The sequence below is a fragment of the Gekko japonicus genome, unplaced genomic scaffold (genome assembly GCF_001447785.1).
Source record: "Gekko japonicus isolate JY-2015 unplaced genomic scaffold, Gekko_japonicus_V1.1 scaffold230, whole genome shotgun sequence".
In the NCBI taxonomy this organism is placed as follows: domain Eukaryota; kingdom Metazoa; phylum Chordata; class Lepidosauria; order Squamata; family Gekkonidae; genus Gekko; species Gekko japonicus.
In genome coordinates this window covers 1,330,466-1,348,690 of record NW_015161410.1, presented here as the reverse complement: position 1 = coordinate 1,348,690, position 18,225 = coordinate 1,330,466, and the positions used below count along the sequence as shown (strand labels likewise).

The 18,225-nt window shown below is 40.9% G+C and overlaps 1 protein-coding gene across 1 annotated transcript in view; it reads right to left on the bottom strand.

Moving 5' to 3' along the window:
- Positions 1-18,225, bottom strand: part of LOC107123499 (partitioning defective 3 homolog) — a gene marked incomplete at its 3' end in the record, with an annotated part of 471,021 nt that overhangs the window by 139,517 nt on the left and 313,279 nt on the right. Inside the window, exon 4 of the mRNA XM_015426751.1 lies at positions 10,108-10,286. Coding sequence (XP_015282237.1) covers positions 10,108-10,286 — 179 coding nt within the window. The remainder of the gene's footprint in view (positions 1-10,107; positions 10,287-18,225) is intronic.

Sequence of the window (18,225 nt, the reverse complement as noted above, 5' to 3'; positions counted from 1 at the left end):
GAACTGCTAGGTTGGCAGGAGCTGGAACTAGAGATGGGAGCTCACTCCGTCCTGCGGCACACTCGGGTCTCGAACTGCTGAACTACCGACCTTCCACAGCCTGTAGTTCAGCGTCTTAACCACTTGAGCCACCGCAGCTCCCTAATTATATATTTAATATAATATATTTAATTACAGGAACTTTAAAAGTTGCACCATCCCTAGGTCAGCTGTGATTAATGACTTTTCAGCTAAGCAACAAATGTTCTGTACAGACACTCAGCACTGAAGAGCCTGAACCAAGTTGAAATTCAAAATGTCAATTTTTCTTGCTTGTGAAAGCCAGCATCAGAAATGATGTTTGGTTCAGTGTGGACATATGCAAAACAATGAATTATAATGGGTGGTGTGCAGAGTTGTTGTTTCTTTCCAGGGCCCCCAGAGTTCTGAAGAATTCCTTTCCCCCAATACACTCTCCACTCATTAATCTCACAGTAAAATCTCAATAAAGATAATGCAAAACAAACAAAACAGCATATGGTGATTGATGTAGTGTAATTACAATGCAGGAGCTGGGCTTTAATCCTGCTGGTAGGTTTAATAAGACAAAAAAAATAAAGAGAGACATCCGTTTGTTTTCCCCCAGATGCATTTTAAAGAGAAAGCTACCATACAGTACAAGAAATACCGCTGGTTTATTTAAACAATAATTCAGAATCATCCATCTGCATTATATCTGTTCTCAAAACCCTATGCAGCCAAGATGAAACTCAATTAGGAGTCTATTTAAGATCTTCGGTCTTGCCCGCTGTCATGATCCTCTCGCCACTTTGGACTAAGGCCTTATGCTGGTTCTCAAAGTGGTTCGCTTGGCTCTCCAAGTGGTCCAGTTTCCTTTAATCTCATTGTGATAGATAACCTGGGGGGACTAACCACCACCCCACAGGATTTTTCTCTTCTGTCACTATTTCAGTTTCCCGCCTACCCCACTGCACCGGGGTTCCTAGAGGGAACATGAAGAGGAGACTATAAACTGGCTTCATAGCTCTTGGCGTGAGTAAAAAGAAAGAACACCCCCCCCCCCAGCCTGAACAATCACTGAGGTAAAACTGACAGGTGCAAGATGATTTCTTTTAAAACATGAACAAGTACTAAATGTATTTAGAAAGGACATACAACTAGAGAGAAATATTAACACCCCTGTTAAACTAACCCTCAAAACCTGATTTGTAACTCCATTTTTCCCACCTCACTTGTCTCTGTCAGCTCTTAACTCCCTCAGTACAGCCCCTGATGGTGGATGGCACTCCTCTGTCTCTAGGGCACATTTCTCACCTTTTCCTGTTACACTCCCCTAATACTTTTTTGGGGGGGAAGTTCATCCACCATTGGCCCCTTTCACTATCTGCTCTCATTCCCTTTTTCAGTTTATATTCTCCATGTGCATCTACTGTCTGACAGTGGACTCCAAAGTAGAGATAACCTTCTTAATCCAATCACTTCAATGGACTTAGAAGAGTGCAACTCTTTTTACGGTTACACTGTAAGGCTATTATGCTAGCGCATTTGCCATTTATGGTATGGGGGACGTCCAGCTCAGGCAGAGGCAGCATGTAGTAGGGGCCATTTTTAGCTCTCAAATACAGAATTAAAGCCTAAACTTTCCTGTCTATACTCTATTTTTGTTTTGTTTTTTTCAGATGTGGAGGACGCCATATTTGCTTAGGTTGTGACGTATGTAAACAAGCAGCTTGGCCAATTTCTTTCCCCTCCCATCCAAAGCTAACAGTTTCTGAAAGAAGCCTGCACTGAACTAACTAAGTTATGTCAGCTATGACATAGTTTATGGCTGGCCTGTAGCTACCATGGGGCCCACGGGGCCCGGCCCCCTAGCATTTCTTCTGGACCCCCTCCCTCCCAGGCTGCCCGCAAAGTGCTCCAACTTACCACCTGCACTGTGCTTTCATTTAATTAGGTGGTGGGGCCCCCGAGGCCCCCTCCCCCCAAATTCCCTGGCTACGGGGCTGGTTTATGGCTACCTCTAAAGAAGTGGTGGCAGGAGTGAGAACATCAGCAACTCCTCCAGGCTCTTGATGGCAGAGGAAGGATGATCTTAGAGGAGCACTGAGCTTCCCACCTACCCACAATTTTATATGATGTTGCTCAACAGGCTGATGTAGTTGCAGAGCAAGGCTCCCTATACCACACTGGTCCAAAAACAAACCATGCAAAAACATAAAATGGCACTTATTGGGGAGATGCATTAAAAACTAAAAACAAAACAAAACACAACCCTCACTGAGAACTAGACAGTAATTCAGTTTCAAAACCTAGCTACACTAACATTTGTACTGAAAATCAGGGTTTAAATTTCATTTCTCTGGCTGGACTGCTTGCTTTGATATGGAAGTTATGGATCCCCATACACCAAGTAAAAAGATAATAAACTCTCCGACATACATACATGCTCTTTTAATTTTATTTTTATGTCTGCTTTGGTACGTTTTGCTTCAACTCTATTATCCCCCAAGTGAAATGCTGACAGCAGATTATCTATCAATTTCCACAGGACATATTTTTACACATAGTGGATTCTTCTTAATGTGAGTCTGCCTTATTATAGGTGCATACATATTTCATTTCCCTGCATTAACTATCCACGTTAACAGCTTTATAAATTCACCAATTATAATGCATCATCCCATTCTCTGCAAGGAACAATTCCACATTTCATTTGACAAGTCCTTAAAGGATACTTAGAAGAAAAAAAAGTTTTATTTTTTAACAAAAACCAGGCAACAGAGTCAATTACAGTTTGATTAGATAACATTTTCTTATTTTCAATACTGCAAAAGTGTTTTCAAAATTGACAGCATTCTCAGATTTAGAATGCAGTCTCAAAAATATTTTTGGTATGAAAACCTTTATTGTTTTGTTAACAAAAGTTTGGCCATATTAATCTGCTGAAGCATAGACTAACTAGTTAATTGCAGAATGAGCTTTCAAAGACCAGAACCTTTTCCATCCTTATACATGTTAACTGTAAAGGCATGCATTCTAAACTTGACCCTAGACACTTCTCCTCTTGCTGGTTCCAAGGTTTGATTATATGTATTATATTTTGGGTCCAAAGAACTTTCGGAGTACCAGATTAAGACTGATGTGACCCAGATTCAGATCTTCACTCAGCCATACAATTTACTGTGTGATCTTGGACCAGTCACTCTTGCAAACCAATATACTTTACACGATTTTGCTGATAAAACGGAGGAGGGGATTGTTGTTTACTCCCCTATATTTCTTGGAGAAAGACATGGATAGATAGAAGGAACATATAGCTGCTAGTAGCAGATCAAATATTTGCTTTGCACAGATTCATTGATAAATCAGAAAAAGTGGACTGATATGTTCTGACAACATGAGAAAGACTTCAGTTTAAATAGCCTTGCACATGAAAGCTCATACCTTGAATAAACCTTTGTTTATTTTAAAGGTCTCTGGATTGAAATAGTTAAATTACTGTTTTGAAGAGTTGCTTACCTATATCTTAAATCTAGTGGATACACACATGCAGGTACACAGTGATATTCTACAGGGACAATGTCGCCTACTCCTACGTTCATCACTCTATGCATACAGAGGGGCACATGGGCAAGGCCATCTGGCCACGTGTCTCTTGCAGAGCATTCTCTGTGCCCTATGGCAAATCATTTCTGAAAGGCAGACAGTTTCAAAAGCAATTTGTAATCTGGCAAGGGGCTCTGTTGTTGAAAGAAAAAGAGTGAAACATCCCACTGGGTGTGCACAAGCCTTCAGGCATGCCTGAAGCTGCTACCTGAATCCTTGCCAATTTTCTAATGCATTATGTGAACACGGTATTATAAACTTTATACTCTGGGTTTATTTTCTATCTCAAATTCTTCCAAGCAAACTGGTGCCAGAAGCGAGATTGCAACTGGAGTCTCAAGTCACCTGTGATCACCACCTTGGAGCTTAGTGTTTTTAGCTAACTGTTGTTTGGGAGACTTTACATCAAACCAACAAAGACATATACCCACCATCCTAGCAAAAAATAATTTTCACAACTCTGATTTGACGAAGGAACAGAGACAGTCACATAGAATTAATTAGCAAGAGGGAAAAGGAGGGGAGGAAGGGCCCCATATCCTACCTGGTCCTTTAATCCTAGGCCATATGTACACCTGGATGCAGCTGTTGTCCACAATGGATTTGTTGTCCACAATGGAAAACCCAAGAGCTGAATTATTACAATACTGAAATATTCAACCCTGTGTGGATACAAGCCCTAATTAATGGCCAGCTAACATTACATCCATGCTGGCTCAAGATCTAGGATTCTCCCAACATGGTACCGTGGGCACCATGCAACCTACCAGGGCTTCCCTTGGTACCTGCCAAGCTTTTCAGAAAGTGGATGGGGACATTGTAATGCTGGGCTTGGGGGGGGGGGTTTGTTTTTTTTTTTGCTGCTCTCATTCAAATGAAAGGTTTTTTCACGGAAACATCATGTCTGGTAAGCACTTGGACTTTCCTTTGCGATGTGTGGTTCCATTTCCCCTTCAGGCTTTCCTTCTTCTCAGGAGCTATGAGGAGAGAGGTATTCTGTTTGGCTCTGCCTCCTGTGGCAGCCATTTTAGGATGGTGCTCACACCTCCCTCTCAAAATTCCAAAAATGCCCACAGACTCAAAAAGGTTGGGGATCCCAGTCTAGATTATGAGAGTCAGTAGAAAGTGTATTATGAACAACAACAACAAAACAAAAAAAACACATGAGTTTCTCACAGAAATAGGCCTTGCAGTCTGACACTCCTTGGAAATGCTTCCAGTTCTCAGAAAAGCTTCCACTTCTAAGCCTAGTCCATATTCTTCCCTACAATGAGAAATAACTAAACATATAAATATATGACCCCCAGTGTTCTGACCAGAGCTTGTCCCAATACATGCTGGTCTCTTTAAATCTGATTGCTCAACAAATGAAGTACCTCCACTGTACAAAATGAACCTGACTGTGCATCACTGCAAACCCTAACAAAATGTTAGGCTGTGGTTGAATGTTGAATCATGGGCTATTGTGCAAAGGAACAATTTCTAATGGATGCCACTATCTAGAGAGAAGAAGAAAGAAGTGACTGGATTTATACCCAGCCCTTCACTACCCAAAGGAGTCTCAGAGCGGCTTACAAGCTCCTTTCCCTTCCCCTCCCCACAACAGACACCTTGTGAGGTAGGTGGGGCTGAGAGAGCTCTGACAGAAACTGCTCTTTTTCAAGAACAGCTGTGCCAGAACTATGGCTTCCCCAAGGTCATCCAGCAGGTGCAAGTGAAGGAGTGGGGAATCAAACCTGGTTCTCCCAGATCAGAGTCCGCACACTTAACCACTACACCAAACTGGGTCTCTAAATTTAAAGGGGCCCCCATGAGCCTGGGCTGTTGACATGTTGGTCCTTGGTCTATCTTGAATAATTTGTTGACAAGGAATTCAAAATCTGTATTTGAAGGGCAAGAGCACTGACAGCACTTATTGGTACAGAAGAGCAAACTAACATTCTCTACAGAACGTCTTCTATAACATTAAAGTGGCAAAATCAGTCAATGGAAACTGAAAATAAACATTTTTTTTAAGTTTCAGAAAGTGAATGATGACATCAGCTGCTTCTGTATTGGTTGCCAGATGTTTGTAACACACCTGCCTGTCAGATTCTACAGTTCCCAGGGACTGCCATCATTCAAATGATTAATGCCGATGGCATGTAGGAAAATAAACGTTGAAGAGATACATTATCAATATCTGTTGTACTCGCCTACATTACTCCTCCCCATTTTCCTGATTTAATGTTCCCTTGTGCTTGAGTTTCCCATCACTATGCTAGATCAATCGGATTCCTTTTCATCTTGGTCACCCTGCTCATTTCCAGCGATGTGATGCTTCAGTGCACTTCAAATATTTTCAGTAAAATCAAGAGTAAGTACATGCTCAACAGCTAATGATGCAAAGAGATGGGAGCCTACGTTTAAGACAGATGTTGCTTAATCGCCAACAAATAGTAACTGGAAACTCTCATATGTAGTTGCTCCATGCTAAGTACCATCCCTCACAGAGCTGTTTACACTTAAATTTCTATACTGCATATACTGCATTACTTCCAATACACCAGACTTACTAGATTTGAGCATCCTTTATTTCTTTGTTCATTCAAAATTAATGAAAAGGTTTCCAAGGCCACCAGTCTTCAGATTAGATCCTTATTAACCTAACTGGTTTATTGCATGCCAAGAAATATTTATCCATCACCTTTCTTAAACTAGTGCAGGCTGGTATCGGTTGGGTTATTCCAATAATCTTAAAAGGACTGAAAAAATGATGTCTGGGATAAATCAGGTGCTTCGAGGCAGGGCTTCTCCAAACCCAACAGCCTAGGCACACCACAACACAAACAATTTATGTATTAATTGAAATACCCTGCCTTTACCAAAGCTCAGGAGAGATTATAAATTCAAATTTACATTGCACAGAATATGATAAAACCCCATATAACCCCACTCCACTCTAAAAATGCATACTTCCTAAATCCCATTAAAAGCCCTACAAATGGACTTTACACTTGCAGTATTTCTATTGTACTGATTGCAACAGATAATGATAGCAAGCAATCTGCCATGCATTGTACCATCCAGACATGAAGAAAAAACAATGGTGCAATGGGAAGAAATTTTTATTCAAAATATTAATATTGAGCTTTTGCATTGAGTTTCACATTGAGCTTTCTCAGGGGGATCTGTGGAATATAAATAATACTCCCACTAAACCAGCTTAGGCATGTGATTATATTTGGGACAGAGAATGTGAGGGGAACTCAAACTGAGTGTACATTATAGCAACAGAAGAAGGGCATGCTCTATTCTGGGAAAAGAAAATACTAAGAAGAAGCAGATTAGAAGGATTTACTGTAGTGAATCCAAACCATGAAACTGGATCCCTACCAATCACGAACAAGTCCATTAGATGCAGACCCAGAGGTTGGGTTCAGTAGTGTCTTTCAGGAAAGATAACCTTGGTCAAACATTCAATATTAATGTGTGAGGATCTAAGGTAGGGCTTGGTTGGAAGGATATATGTTTCTGACAAGGTAGAACAGTGTGGCGGACAGAGCTAGGGATACAGATTTGAGCATCACCACCGATTTTAGCATATTGTCCTTAAGTCACTTAAACATAATATACTGATAGTAGCTCTAGAGCCACAAGTGAGTCTTTGACATGCCACTTGTTGCTCTTCTAAGTACTGTTCCCCAGTGTGCCCCCTGCTCTGTGTTTCATAAAAATGTACAAGGTCCTAGCCCAGCAAGGCTTCTGATTGGCAAGTAGTTTCCACCTTGAAATAGCCACCGGAGCTGCCTCCCTGAGGTGCAGACTTCACACCAGTGATGGAAGTAGATGTGCCTCTTTGGGTTAATGGAAACTGTGAATGTGGCTCTCTACAAGCCGCAGAGGGAGTATCACTGATCTAACACTTAAAGACAAAGGCGGAGATTGGTAACATTAGAATAATACCCTGAACCCACAAAATAATGACACCTCGAATCCACAAGATAAAGCAAGTTTATAAATATAATATATAGATTAAAAAACTTTCTGAATAAGTAAAAATAAAGACCTCCCACCATTGACTAAGAAGCAAAAGCATGAATCTGGAATTGATTTCTTTGAAGATGAAGCAATATCAACCTCTTTTTATTTTAAAAAAGTATTTTCACATCAGAATTAGGTCAGAAGAAGCAAAGCAAGGGGACTAAACAAAACTGGGGGAAATGCCTTTAAAATCCTCTGTTTAAGAATAAAGGTATATAGGAAAACAAGCTTCATGCTGATTTCTTTAGTCACCAGCCTTACTCATGTGGAGATATTGAATTCGGGGGGGGGGATTACAGGAAAAAATACTACACATTGTGAATCACTGTCTTGGAACTTAATATGATGGAATGCTTTGCATGCTTTTCCTTGGTGTTTGAGAAGCTTACAGTTCTCTAAGAGAAGACTGTGAACCGCTGTGTGTTATACTAAAATGGGAGAACCAAGAGATATCATGGCCTGCTGCTGACAGACATTCTCAAAGACCAGGGTTCATACAAGCAGCTACAATGAAATAGCGATTTTAAAAACAAAGAAAAACCCCAATGCCACAAACCAGGGTAGGGTTGCTAGCCCCCAGGTCCCAGCGGAGTTTACCCACCCCCAAATAGGGGAATCATTGGGCAACGTCCCCAACAAAATGACATCACCCAGAAGTAACTTCATCATGCTGTTGACAGTGTGTGCCAATGCTCTGGTTTTGGACCAAACTCTATGGTTTTGAAGTTAAAAAATATATAGTTTTTGCCCCAAAATCAGGGTGTCATGTGCGGCATCACTGACATAATGACATCACTTACAGGTGACATCATCAGACCAGGACATCACCTGACAATGTCCCTCCCACCCCCAGAATGCCATCCAACTCCCCCCGCCATGACGGCGAGGGGACCTGGCAACCCTAAACCAGGGCCTACACTTATATTTACATATACTGAGGCCCAAACAGTAATCAGGTTGTCCACCAATACAAAATAAGCAAGTAATACAGATGTCAGATCTAATCCAACCAATGTTTACCTCCCATGATCCAAAGCAGCAATTGCCCTTCTTCAGAATGGGACAACTTTGAAAAATTCGGGAGGCTGGTGGGCCAGCTGGTCAACTCTCACTTCCTATAGTCAACCACCAGTAAGTTTTGTTACCACTGATAACACTTTCAGCACACCAGTTCAGAATCCATTTTGGCAACCACAGGGCCAAGAGGCATCTTATTTGACCCATAAGCCTCCACCTGCTGACCTTTGTCATATTTCCTCTGTTGCTACAGAAGATGTGATTCTAGCAGGCAATCATATATGGTAGACAGTTGTGAAGAATCACACTCAGGAAATCCACATCTATCCACCAGTGTTGATTTTTGTCACCTATAAAACGCAGGGCCACCAAATAAGCATTGTGAAGAGCCAATCCTGTGCTGGCTATCAATTGGAGCACTTGAAATGAATGTGAGTCATGGAAGACCCCTTCATAACTCCAGAGGCTAATGAAATGAACAAAGTGATACCATATTAAACAGAAAATGGTCAACGTCTGCACTACAAAGACCATATTTTTGTTAAATCTCATGTTCACTGGTGAAAAGAAAAATATGAGTTGAACTGTGAGTGACTACAGAACAGGAGTGAGAGGACAAGGCATTTCAGTTTTTCAGGTAAAATTAACACCCATGCACATAGCAGGATTGACAAGCTCTTTGCATGACCCATGCTCATTTACTGGAAAGCATACATCGGTATAATGCGTATCGGTCCTACACATATGCAAGTATACGTACACAGAATTCTCCTTCCAATGCTGGGGAGCCTGTTTTCAGGGTTCCCAGTCACACAGAGAAATATACAAATGTGCACAGAACCTATGCGCATTTCTTATTGAAAATGCAAAGGGTAGCCCCTTGCTATCATGATCCCACTCCCTCCTTTCACCCCCATGAATGTTCATTTTCTTGAAAACGTCACCTGAAAAGGAATTGAGACTCATGTAGGGATTATGTTGTTGAAAGATGTTTCCTGATGCCAGCCCACTATCCTTCATCATTTTTCAGAGTTGTCTGACTTCAAAGAGCAACTAATCACTGGGCAGATAGCCATAAAACATGCATTTCAACATGCATTTCAATCCCCAGCTTCTCTAGATAAAGGGACCGGCCAGTAGACAATGTGAAAAAGAGCACACATTACTTGAAAGACCAATGGTCTGACTTAGTACAAGGCCACTTCATGTGTTTGTACATGAGTATCTCTGAAAATGAGGATATCCATATATGCTATTGGTCTAGGAGAGCATTATTGGAGTCTGAGAATGCTTTTGTTTTCATGTCAACCTTTAAGCCACTTTAAAACTGGCAGTGTGGACTCTGGATTGAAAACACAAACATAAAACAAGAAAAATGATATTTTCCCAACTGCGGGCTTTGCAATGAAGCAATAATGCTAAAAATGTCTTTTTCTTCTGTGTTGTGGAAAAGAATAATACCTTTCTTTCGTGACTTCTGGGACCCCCAGGAGCATTCTGCTTGAGGAAGCCTGCTGTCGTAGACCATCTTGTGGGGTTTTTTCGTGAAGGCTCTTCTGAAACAAAATTGTTCTCACTGACGGATGTTGAGAGACCAACTAATGCAGGGTCGCTGCTGCGCCGGACGTGAAGAGGCATATCTGAAGAGATAAAAGAAACTAAGATTGAAGGTATTTTTTTCCCCTATAAGTAGAAATACATATTTTAAAACAGCATGACGTTACAGAACTGGAAAGGACTCCGCTGAGTTATCTATTCCAACCCACTGGCACAAGGAAAGGTAATTCATACCTAAAGCACCCCTGAGTGCTGTTTCTATAGCATTTATTTGAAGGAAGAAAAAAGAATTTTGCAATCTCTCTGGATTTTACATTTCAAATAAGGTGTTTTGCTTCTAAACATCAATGGATAACCCTTTCACCTAGATAAGGATTACTGAGTATGCATGAATGGCGTAAGAAAACATGGCATGTGAAGCTTGTGAATAAAACAACAGCTGTTAAGTATCTATGGGAAAAAGAACTGTAACAGGCAAGAATATGTTTTAAAAATGGTATCCATTTGTTAGTTATTGGAATCAAACCTATAGATTAGGTGTTAATCAAGCACTTTGTGCTTAGTACATGCTATAGCTTTTACATTTCAGGTTCCCCCCCATCCCTATTGGATGCTTTGATGTATTTATGCAGTTTGCATATTTATAACTTTATATCTGTTTATAAAATTAAAAAGGATTACTGGAATATCTAAAGCATTCTGAACACTTTGCATAATCTTCCGTCTCTCTTAAAAAAAACAGAAGAGAGGGAATTGTTCAAAACAAGCTTCTGAAGAATCTGATGTTCATGCTGCATGGTGAAAAGCATGGTGTCCATGCCACTGTCCCAAGACAGTATCCTGCCTGAATGTATGATCCAGACCTTCAGTGTTAGGAATGTTAGTGACCCTTTCTGTCAGGATATGAAGAACAGTATCAGGTCAACATGAACACTGCACACTATTAATGGAACTGTAAGGACCCAGCTAAAAAAACCTTCAACTTTTCAATGAAAGCTCTTGATACTGCACAAGATGCTGACATGTGTACCACAGATATTAGGCATGGGACAAAGATACCTCTACCTACACAGCGACAGTAATGGAACACAATGTTTTCTCAGGCATTTTGCACAGTAACATTCAGGAGTCTCAATCAGGTCTGCAATGCTTGTTATGGCTGGCACAGAACCAACAGAGGACCAATGATCTCAGCCATGAGGGGTTTATACAGTCTAAGGATATTGCAATGTTGAATATTTGTTTAGCAGCATGATTTCCTGTCTTTAAAACCTCTTTGGCATCAAGCAGCACCCAAGAGAACACAGAACGCGGCACGTTCTCAAGCATACTACTGGGAAACAGGAAAAATAAGTAAAAATGAAAAATGCATTTTACTTTCATTATACTGTCTCTTTTCCCTGCTTAAAATGCCATACGTTTTTATTACATTCCAAGATGTTCTGAGAATGAAAACACATTAGGAAAGATACATTTTCCGCTAATGAGGCAGAATGTAATATAAAAATTGAGGGGAAAAATAATTAGGCACATATATCATGAAATATCTATTATTTCTTAGATCATAGCACACAGTTTATCTGCTTCAGTGGGTATTACAAGAAACATGACTGTAAACCTGAATTGCATAATTTCAGAGCCAAATACAGACCTTTTCAGAGGGTAGCTGTGTTGGTGTGCAGTAGAACAGTTCAATTCGAGTCCAGTAGCACATTAAGAGACCAATAAGATTTTTAGGGTATATGCTTTTGAGAGGCAAAGCTCCCTTAATACAGATCTGGTGTGTGTATTCACCAAACGCTGGTTCCCCAAGTCAGCAGACTTTGGGGGCAACATTTCAGTGGCATTTCAGAAGGTATGTTTTATAAACTTCTGTTAAACTGCCCATTTTCTTATCTTCTAACTTTAAGCTCCATTTCTTTAGAATGATTTCACACTTAAGCTCAATGAGAGATCTTGAACTCAAATGGGCAAACCAAAATCTGAGATCTTAAAGAACTCCAGTGTATGTCATCTACAATCAGTGATGTGTTCATTTGTGATTTGTCCATTAGCCTTGGACCTAGAAGTAACAAGAAACGAAGTTCACCTTCAGTCATAGAGAAGTCTGATACAAATAATTAATTCCACTTCTATGTAACTGCCCTATCCTCCCTCAATAACCCTCCATAACTCTGTCATTCAACAGCTCAACTACCTCACTTGCTGATTTCCTACTTCTGATATATTTAAATAAATATTGGTCTGTTTTTGAAGTAAATTATTGAGAAGTTTCCTCTTTTGAAATCAAATGCAACAGAACTGTTTTTCTGGATTACCTTCCACATATATACATACTAAATTTGTGGTCAACATCTAACAGTAGTAGTGGTGGTGGTGGTAGTAGTAGTATATTTATACCCTGCCCTACTCCAGGAGTGGGTTCAGGGCAGCTCACAACATAAAACCAACAAATAATAGAAACAATAAAACAATAAAACAATAACAGCAGCAGATAAAACCAAAACCCATGCCCCAAGAAATTCCAGTCCCCAAGTAATGTGCAGAACAGCAAGGGCACTGGGAAAGGTGTCATGGTCAGGGTCATGGACAGGGGGCCGCAATGGTTCAATGCCTGCCACCTCAACCAAAGCCCTGGAGGAACAGCTCCATTTTACAAGCACTGTGGAACTGTAAGTGGTCCCACAGGGCCCTGATCTCAAATGGGAACATATTCCACCAGGTCAGGGCAAGAGCTGAAAAAGCCCTTGCCTTGGTTAAGGCTACGCACATGTCCCCTGGGACGTCAGAAGAGCATAATTTTAATGTAAGCTGTCCTGAGCCTGTTCCAGTGGGGAGGGCGGGGTGTGTGTGTGTGAGAGAGAGAGGGAGAGAGAGGGGGGGGAGAGAGAGAGGGGGGGGAGAGAGAGAGAGAGCACTCTCTCTAGGGCTCATATGGGGAGAGGCAGTCCTGCAGCTATGATGGCCCCAGGCTGCATAGGGCTTTAAAGGTCAAAACCATAACTTTGAACCAGATCTTGTATTCGATCGGCAGCCAGTGCAGCTGGTGCGACTCCAGCTGAATGTGCACCTGTGCAGGCATTACTATCAGCAGGTGTGCTGCTGCATTCTGCACTAGCTGCAATTTCTGGATCAGGCTCAAGGATAGCCCTGAGTAGAATGTTTTACAGTAATCTAAGCCTGGAAGTGACTATTGCATGGATCACTGTAGCTAAGTCCTGGGGAGGCAAGATAAGGAACCAGTTGCCTGATTAGCCAAAGATGATAGAAGGCCAATCTGGTGACCCAAGTGACCTGGGCCTACACAGTAAATGAGGAATCCAGCAACACCCCAAGACTCCTTACACTCAGCACTGGCACCAATGGGACCACACCAAAGACCAGGAGCCTGATTCCCGATCCCAATAAAGCATAGTCAACTTTCAGACCCAAAAACTTATTTGCTATAACCTGAATGTAAACTTACCCAATAAAAGTACATTTCAATGACAGCAGTTGCTATGAGTTTTATTGCAGTCACCCATTATTGGAATCTATTTTTCATTTCTGTCTCCTAGATTCCTTTCTCCATCTAAATATTTTAGGTCATGGGATGGTATTACGTCCTTAGCAGAATATAACATTCTGGCTTGGTGTTATACCATCTGCTGTGCCATTTGCCAATGTGGATGTGACCCTCCATTGCAGATTACATTCCCCCTGCATTAGACACTTTCTGCTCACACAAGATCAGTGTCTTTCAATTAGTAGAAACCACCTGGCACTTATTCTATCTCCTCCACTTCCCATAAGCATAGGTCTGTTGGAGCCTATGGCCTCTAAAGTTGATGCATAGCCTCTAAAATATTTATTATTCACTGACCACTGTAATCTCTACTATTCCTGACAATCATTGAAGACTTCATGGTCACTGGACATGATGTCAGAATCAGACATCAGACATCCAAACCAGGATTAACATATCATTTGGAATTCTGGTTTGTTATGCAAGAAAGCAAGCAACAATGCTGGGGAACCTAAACAGCATGATAAAAAGTAGAGACATCACCCTGCCAACAAAAGTCCGCATGGTCAAAGCAATGGTATTCCCAGTAGTCATGTATGGCTGCGAGAGTTGGACTATAAGGAAGGCCGAGCGCCGAAGAATAGATTCTTTTGAACTATGGTGCTGGAGAAGACTCTTGAGAGTCCCTTGGACTGCAAGGAGATCAAATCAGTCACTCCTAAAAGAAATCAACCCTGACTGTTCCCTGGAAGGCCAGATAATGAAACTGAAGCTCAAATACTTTGGCCACCAAATGAGAAGGGAGCACTCACTGCAGAAGGCCCTGATGCTGGGAAAGACTGAAGATCAAAGAAGAAGGGGACGGCAAAGGATGAGATGGTTAGACAGTGTCACTGATGCAACGAACATGAAATTGAGCCAACTTCAGAGGATGGCAGAAGACAGGAGGGCCTGGCGTGATCTGGTCCATGGGGTTGTGAAGAGTCGGACTCGACTGTGTGACTGAGCAACAACAATTATAACAACGGGTTCCCCTTGTAACTTATACAATACTGAATTAAATGTCTATAAAGAAACCCAAATTCAAATCCAACAGTATCTCATGAGAAGGGGGGGGGAGACACTTCATCAACATTTACCAATTCTTCCTCTACCAGGCACTAAATTCTAAGTTTTTAATCTTTCTTTTAAAAAAAGAAAAGAAAGAATTAATTGCCTAAAAAAGAAACCCCACGTTTTCATATGCAGCTAAAGAAATAAAAAATAATGAAGGCAATAATGTTCACTGATTACCTTGTAATTCCCAAAATCTCATTTTAAATTCATCAACACAGAAGTCAGTATAATGAGACACTTAAATACTACTTCCCAACTACGTTTCATGGGCCCCTCCCCTCCTGCAAAAGATTTAAACGCACAGCTAATGAGAAGATATGGTACGAAACCTCTGCCTACTGCCAGCGTGAAGTCTCTCCGTGGGATGAATCTATATTCATATGTGAGTGATTAATGCTAATATCCATACTTAACCGACAAAAGTCAATCACAATGCCTAATTGCTTAAACATATCTAAAGTGTATTCCACAGTTTTAATGATACATGGTTATTATGCCCCTTGGTTAAGCCCAGAATACCAATCGCACAGTATACATATATACAAACTCCCACAACAGTCCACCACAACCACTTCGGCGGATTCTCACCCAGTCCTTTAATTAGTCACAAAAACCACCTTTTTGTCTTCGAATTCCCTTCCCCATCCTGCAGTTCCCCAGCTGGGACTCAACAATAAACATAGCATGTATTGAACAAATTCCCCAATAAAAGATTGTTAGCCATAATTTTCTAGTTTATTTAATGCAGGGATTTCAGAATTACATCCTTTACCAATTATCAAAGAAGAGCTTCAATAATTAAAATGTGAGATGAAGGCCATGTGCGGGCCCAGTGCAGTGTCACAGATTCCTGGAAGAGGGCTGATGGCGTTTGATGTCTAAGGTTGCTTTGAAGAGTGGATAAAACAGCCCTGAACTCTAATCGCCAAGCTTCAAATTCTCTGTGGCACTAATACACTGTAAATATTGATTTGCTTCTATAGCTCAGATGCATCTTAAATAAGCACCAGAAATAGTAAATCTAATAAATTACAGCAAGCTTTTTTTTACAAGTCAAAGAAGCTGGGCGAGGAGATAAATTAAATAAAAACATACAGGAGCTCCAAGTCCTTCGAAAAGATTCTTGTTATTATCTCAACAGCAGTTAAATAAATGAAACACAAAAGGAAATTGGGTGAGCACATACTGAAAAGCAGGTTTCTGATTAAATAAGCTAATAATAGGATTGGCAAGATATCAGAGCAGAGGTGATAACTGGAAATAATTGTTTAGTCATTCATTGAATAATAATTGTGCAAGTAGGTACACATGCATATGAGTATGCATATACAATTCTTTTCAAAAATATTTGGGGAAAAGAGGTACAACAGCTGTTTCCTTTCACGAATGTTAACTTCTGAAGCATTATTAGTTATGAGGCCCCTCCAAAAGTGTGGTACCTTCTAGCACGGTCTGGAGAAATCATAAACTCACATACTGTTCAGCGTTATTTTGGCTGGTCTTAATAAAAGATATTAAATTGGTTTTGGATGTGGACTGACAAGGCTAACTATAACCTCTGTTCTAGAAATTCCTGAATATAGCCATTGCCAATAAAGAGAGGGATTATTCCACTGGAGGGAAAGAACTGTAGGGTTCGGGTTCCTCTGAACTCTTGGCAACATCACACCAATTGGCTTCCATTGAATTTTTTTGCATCAACTAAAATTAATCTCCAATTTTGTCAGTGCCCTAACCAGTGTTCCCTCTAAGCTGAGTTAGTGTGAGCTAGCTCACTGTTTTTTAGCCTCCGGCTCACACATTTTTGTCTCAGCTCAGGAAGGAGGGCTCCAGAGCAAGCTAACTTATGCAGTAGCCAAATCGCTCGCTCACAACTTTAATGCCAGGAGCTCACAAAGTAGAATTTTTGCTCACAAGACTCCACAGCTTCGAGGGAACATTGGCCCTAACCCGAATGGCCCAGGTTAGACCAATCTTATCAGAACTCAGCAGCTAAGCAGGGTTGGCCCTAGTTAGTAATTGGATGGGAGTCCACCAAGGAAGTCAAGAAACAGCAAACCACCTCTGTTTGTCTCTTGCCTTGAAAACACTATGATGTCAACATTAGTTAGCTGTGACTTGCTGATGGCAATTTTCCCCATTGTCAGTACAGTGGATTGCTACCTTCCTCTCTGCTATCAGCCTTTAAAGGGACATGTGTGTTGTGTCTGGTGTTAAAGAGACACTTGATACATCTTTTTTTAAAAAAATTCCTTTGGACGTTTACGTGCTCTCTTTCTTCTTCCCAGAAGACCAAAGAATTCATGTGATATCAGTTCCACCCAGCAACTGCTTGATATTCTGCACAATACTCAACTTAAAATTGTGTCTTAAAACATCTCCCAAACCCTTTTTCAAACATCCAGCCTAAAGAAGAATTCTGGAGAACTCAAAAGCTTGCATACTGTTTTGATTGGTATTCATAAAGGATACATTTTTTACTTTGGATTTTACATTGGACCAATATGGCTACTGGGAACCTTTGCCTAAATTCCCATAAGTTATTCTAGTTATGCACACAAAAGCTTATACCCAGAATTAAACTTTGTTGGTTTCAAGTTGCCACTGGACTCAAACTTTGTTTTGTTTCTTCAGACTAACATGGCTACCCACCTGCATTTATTCTACGTCAATATGCCCCCCCTTCCCTGCTAAACTGAACATTCACAAGTAGTTCACACTGAAAAATCACATTTTAACAGCCATTTTTAATGGGAGCCATACATTATCCAGAGGTGGTATAGATTAGAACTGGGTGTGTGTGTAAAATTCTGAATTTTAGGCAGCCCTTTCCCCCCATCTGCAATGGCTTCTAACAGTTAATGGAGAAGAAGTCACTCCACCCTGAGGTTATTATTTATTTTTTTGTTATTTACAGCATGCCTTGCTTGTTGAAAGTTAAGGAAGATATTAGATTACAATCCTACATTTCTTCCACAGTCTCACACACACACCCAAAAAAGGTAGCATTCAGCAATAGGAACCCAATTTGCCATTAAGGAGCTGGCTCGTGGACATGGGGCATAAGGGCATCATCAAATGTATATCTGAGATCGGTGTGTTGCTGTATGCACTAAATAAAGTTACTACTGTCTATGTGTCCTAAATTTTTAATTGTAACTTGGGGGATAGCTGATTATAATGCTGTGTACTCAGTGGGTGGTAGAAGATTTAAGCTCAGGGGGTGCTACCTTTTTTTTTTTTTAAGAGCCAGCATGATCTAGTGGTTAAGAGAAGCAGACTCTAATCTGAAGAACTGGGTTTTATTCCCTAATCCTCCACATGAAGCCTCCTGGGTGACCTTGGGCCGTCACAACTTTCTCAGAACTCTCTCAGCCCCACCAAACCTCAAAGGTGCCTGT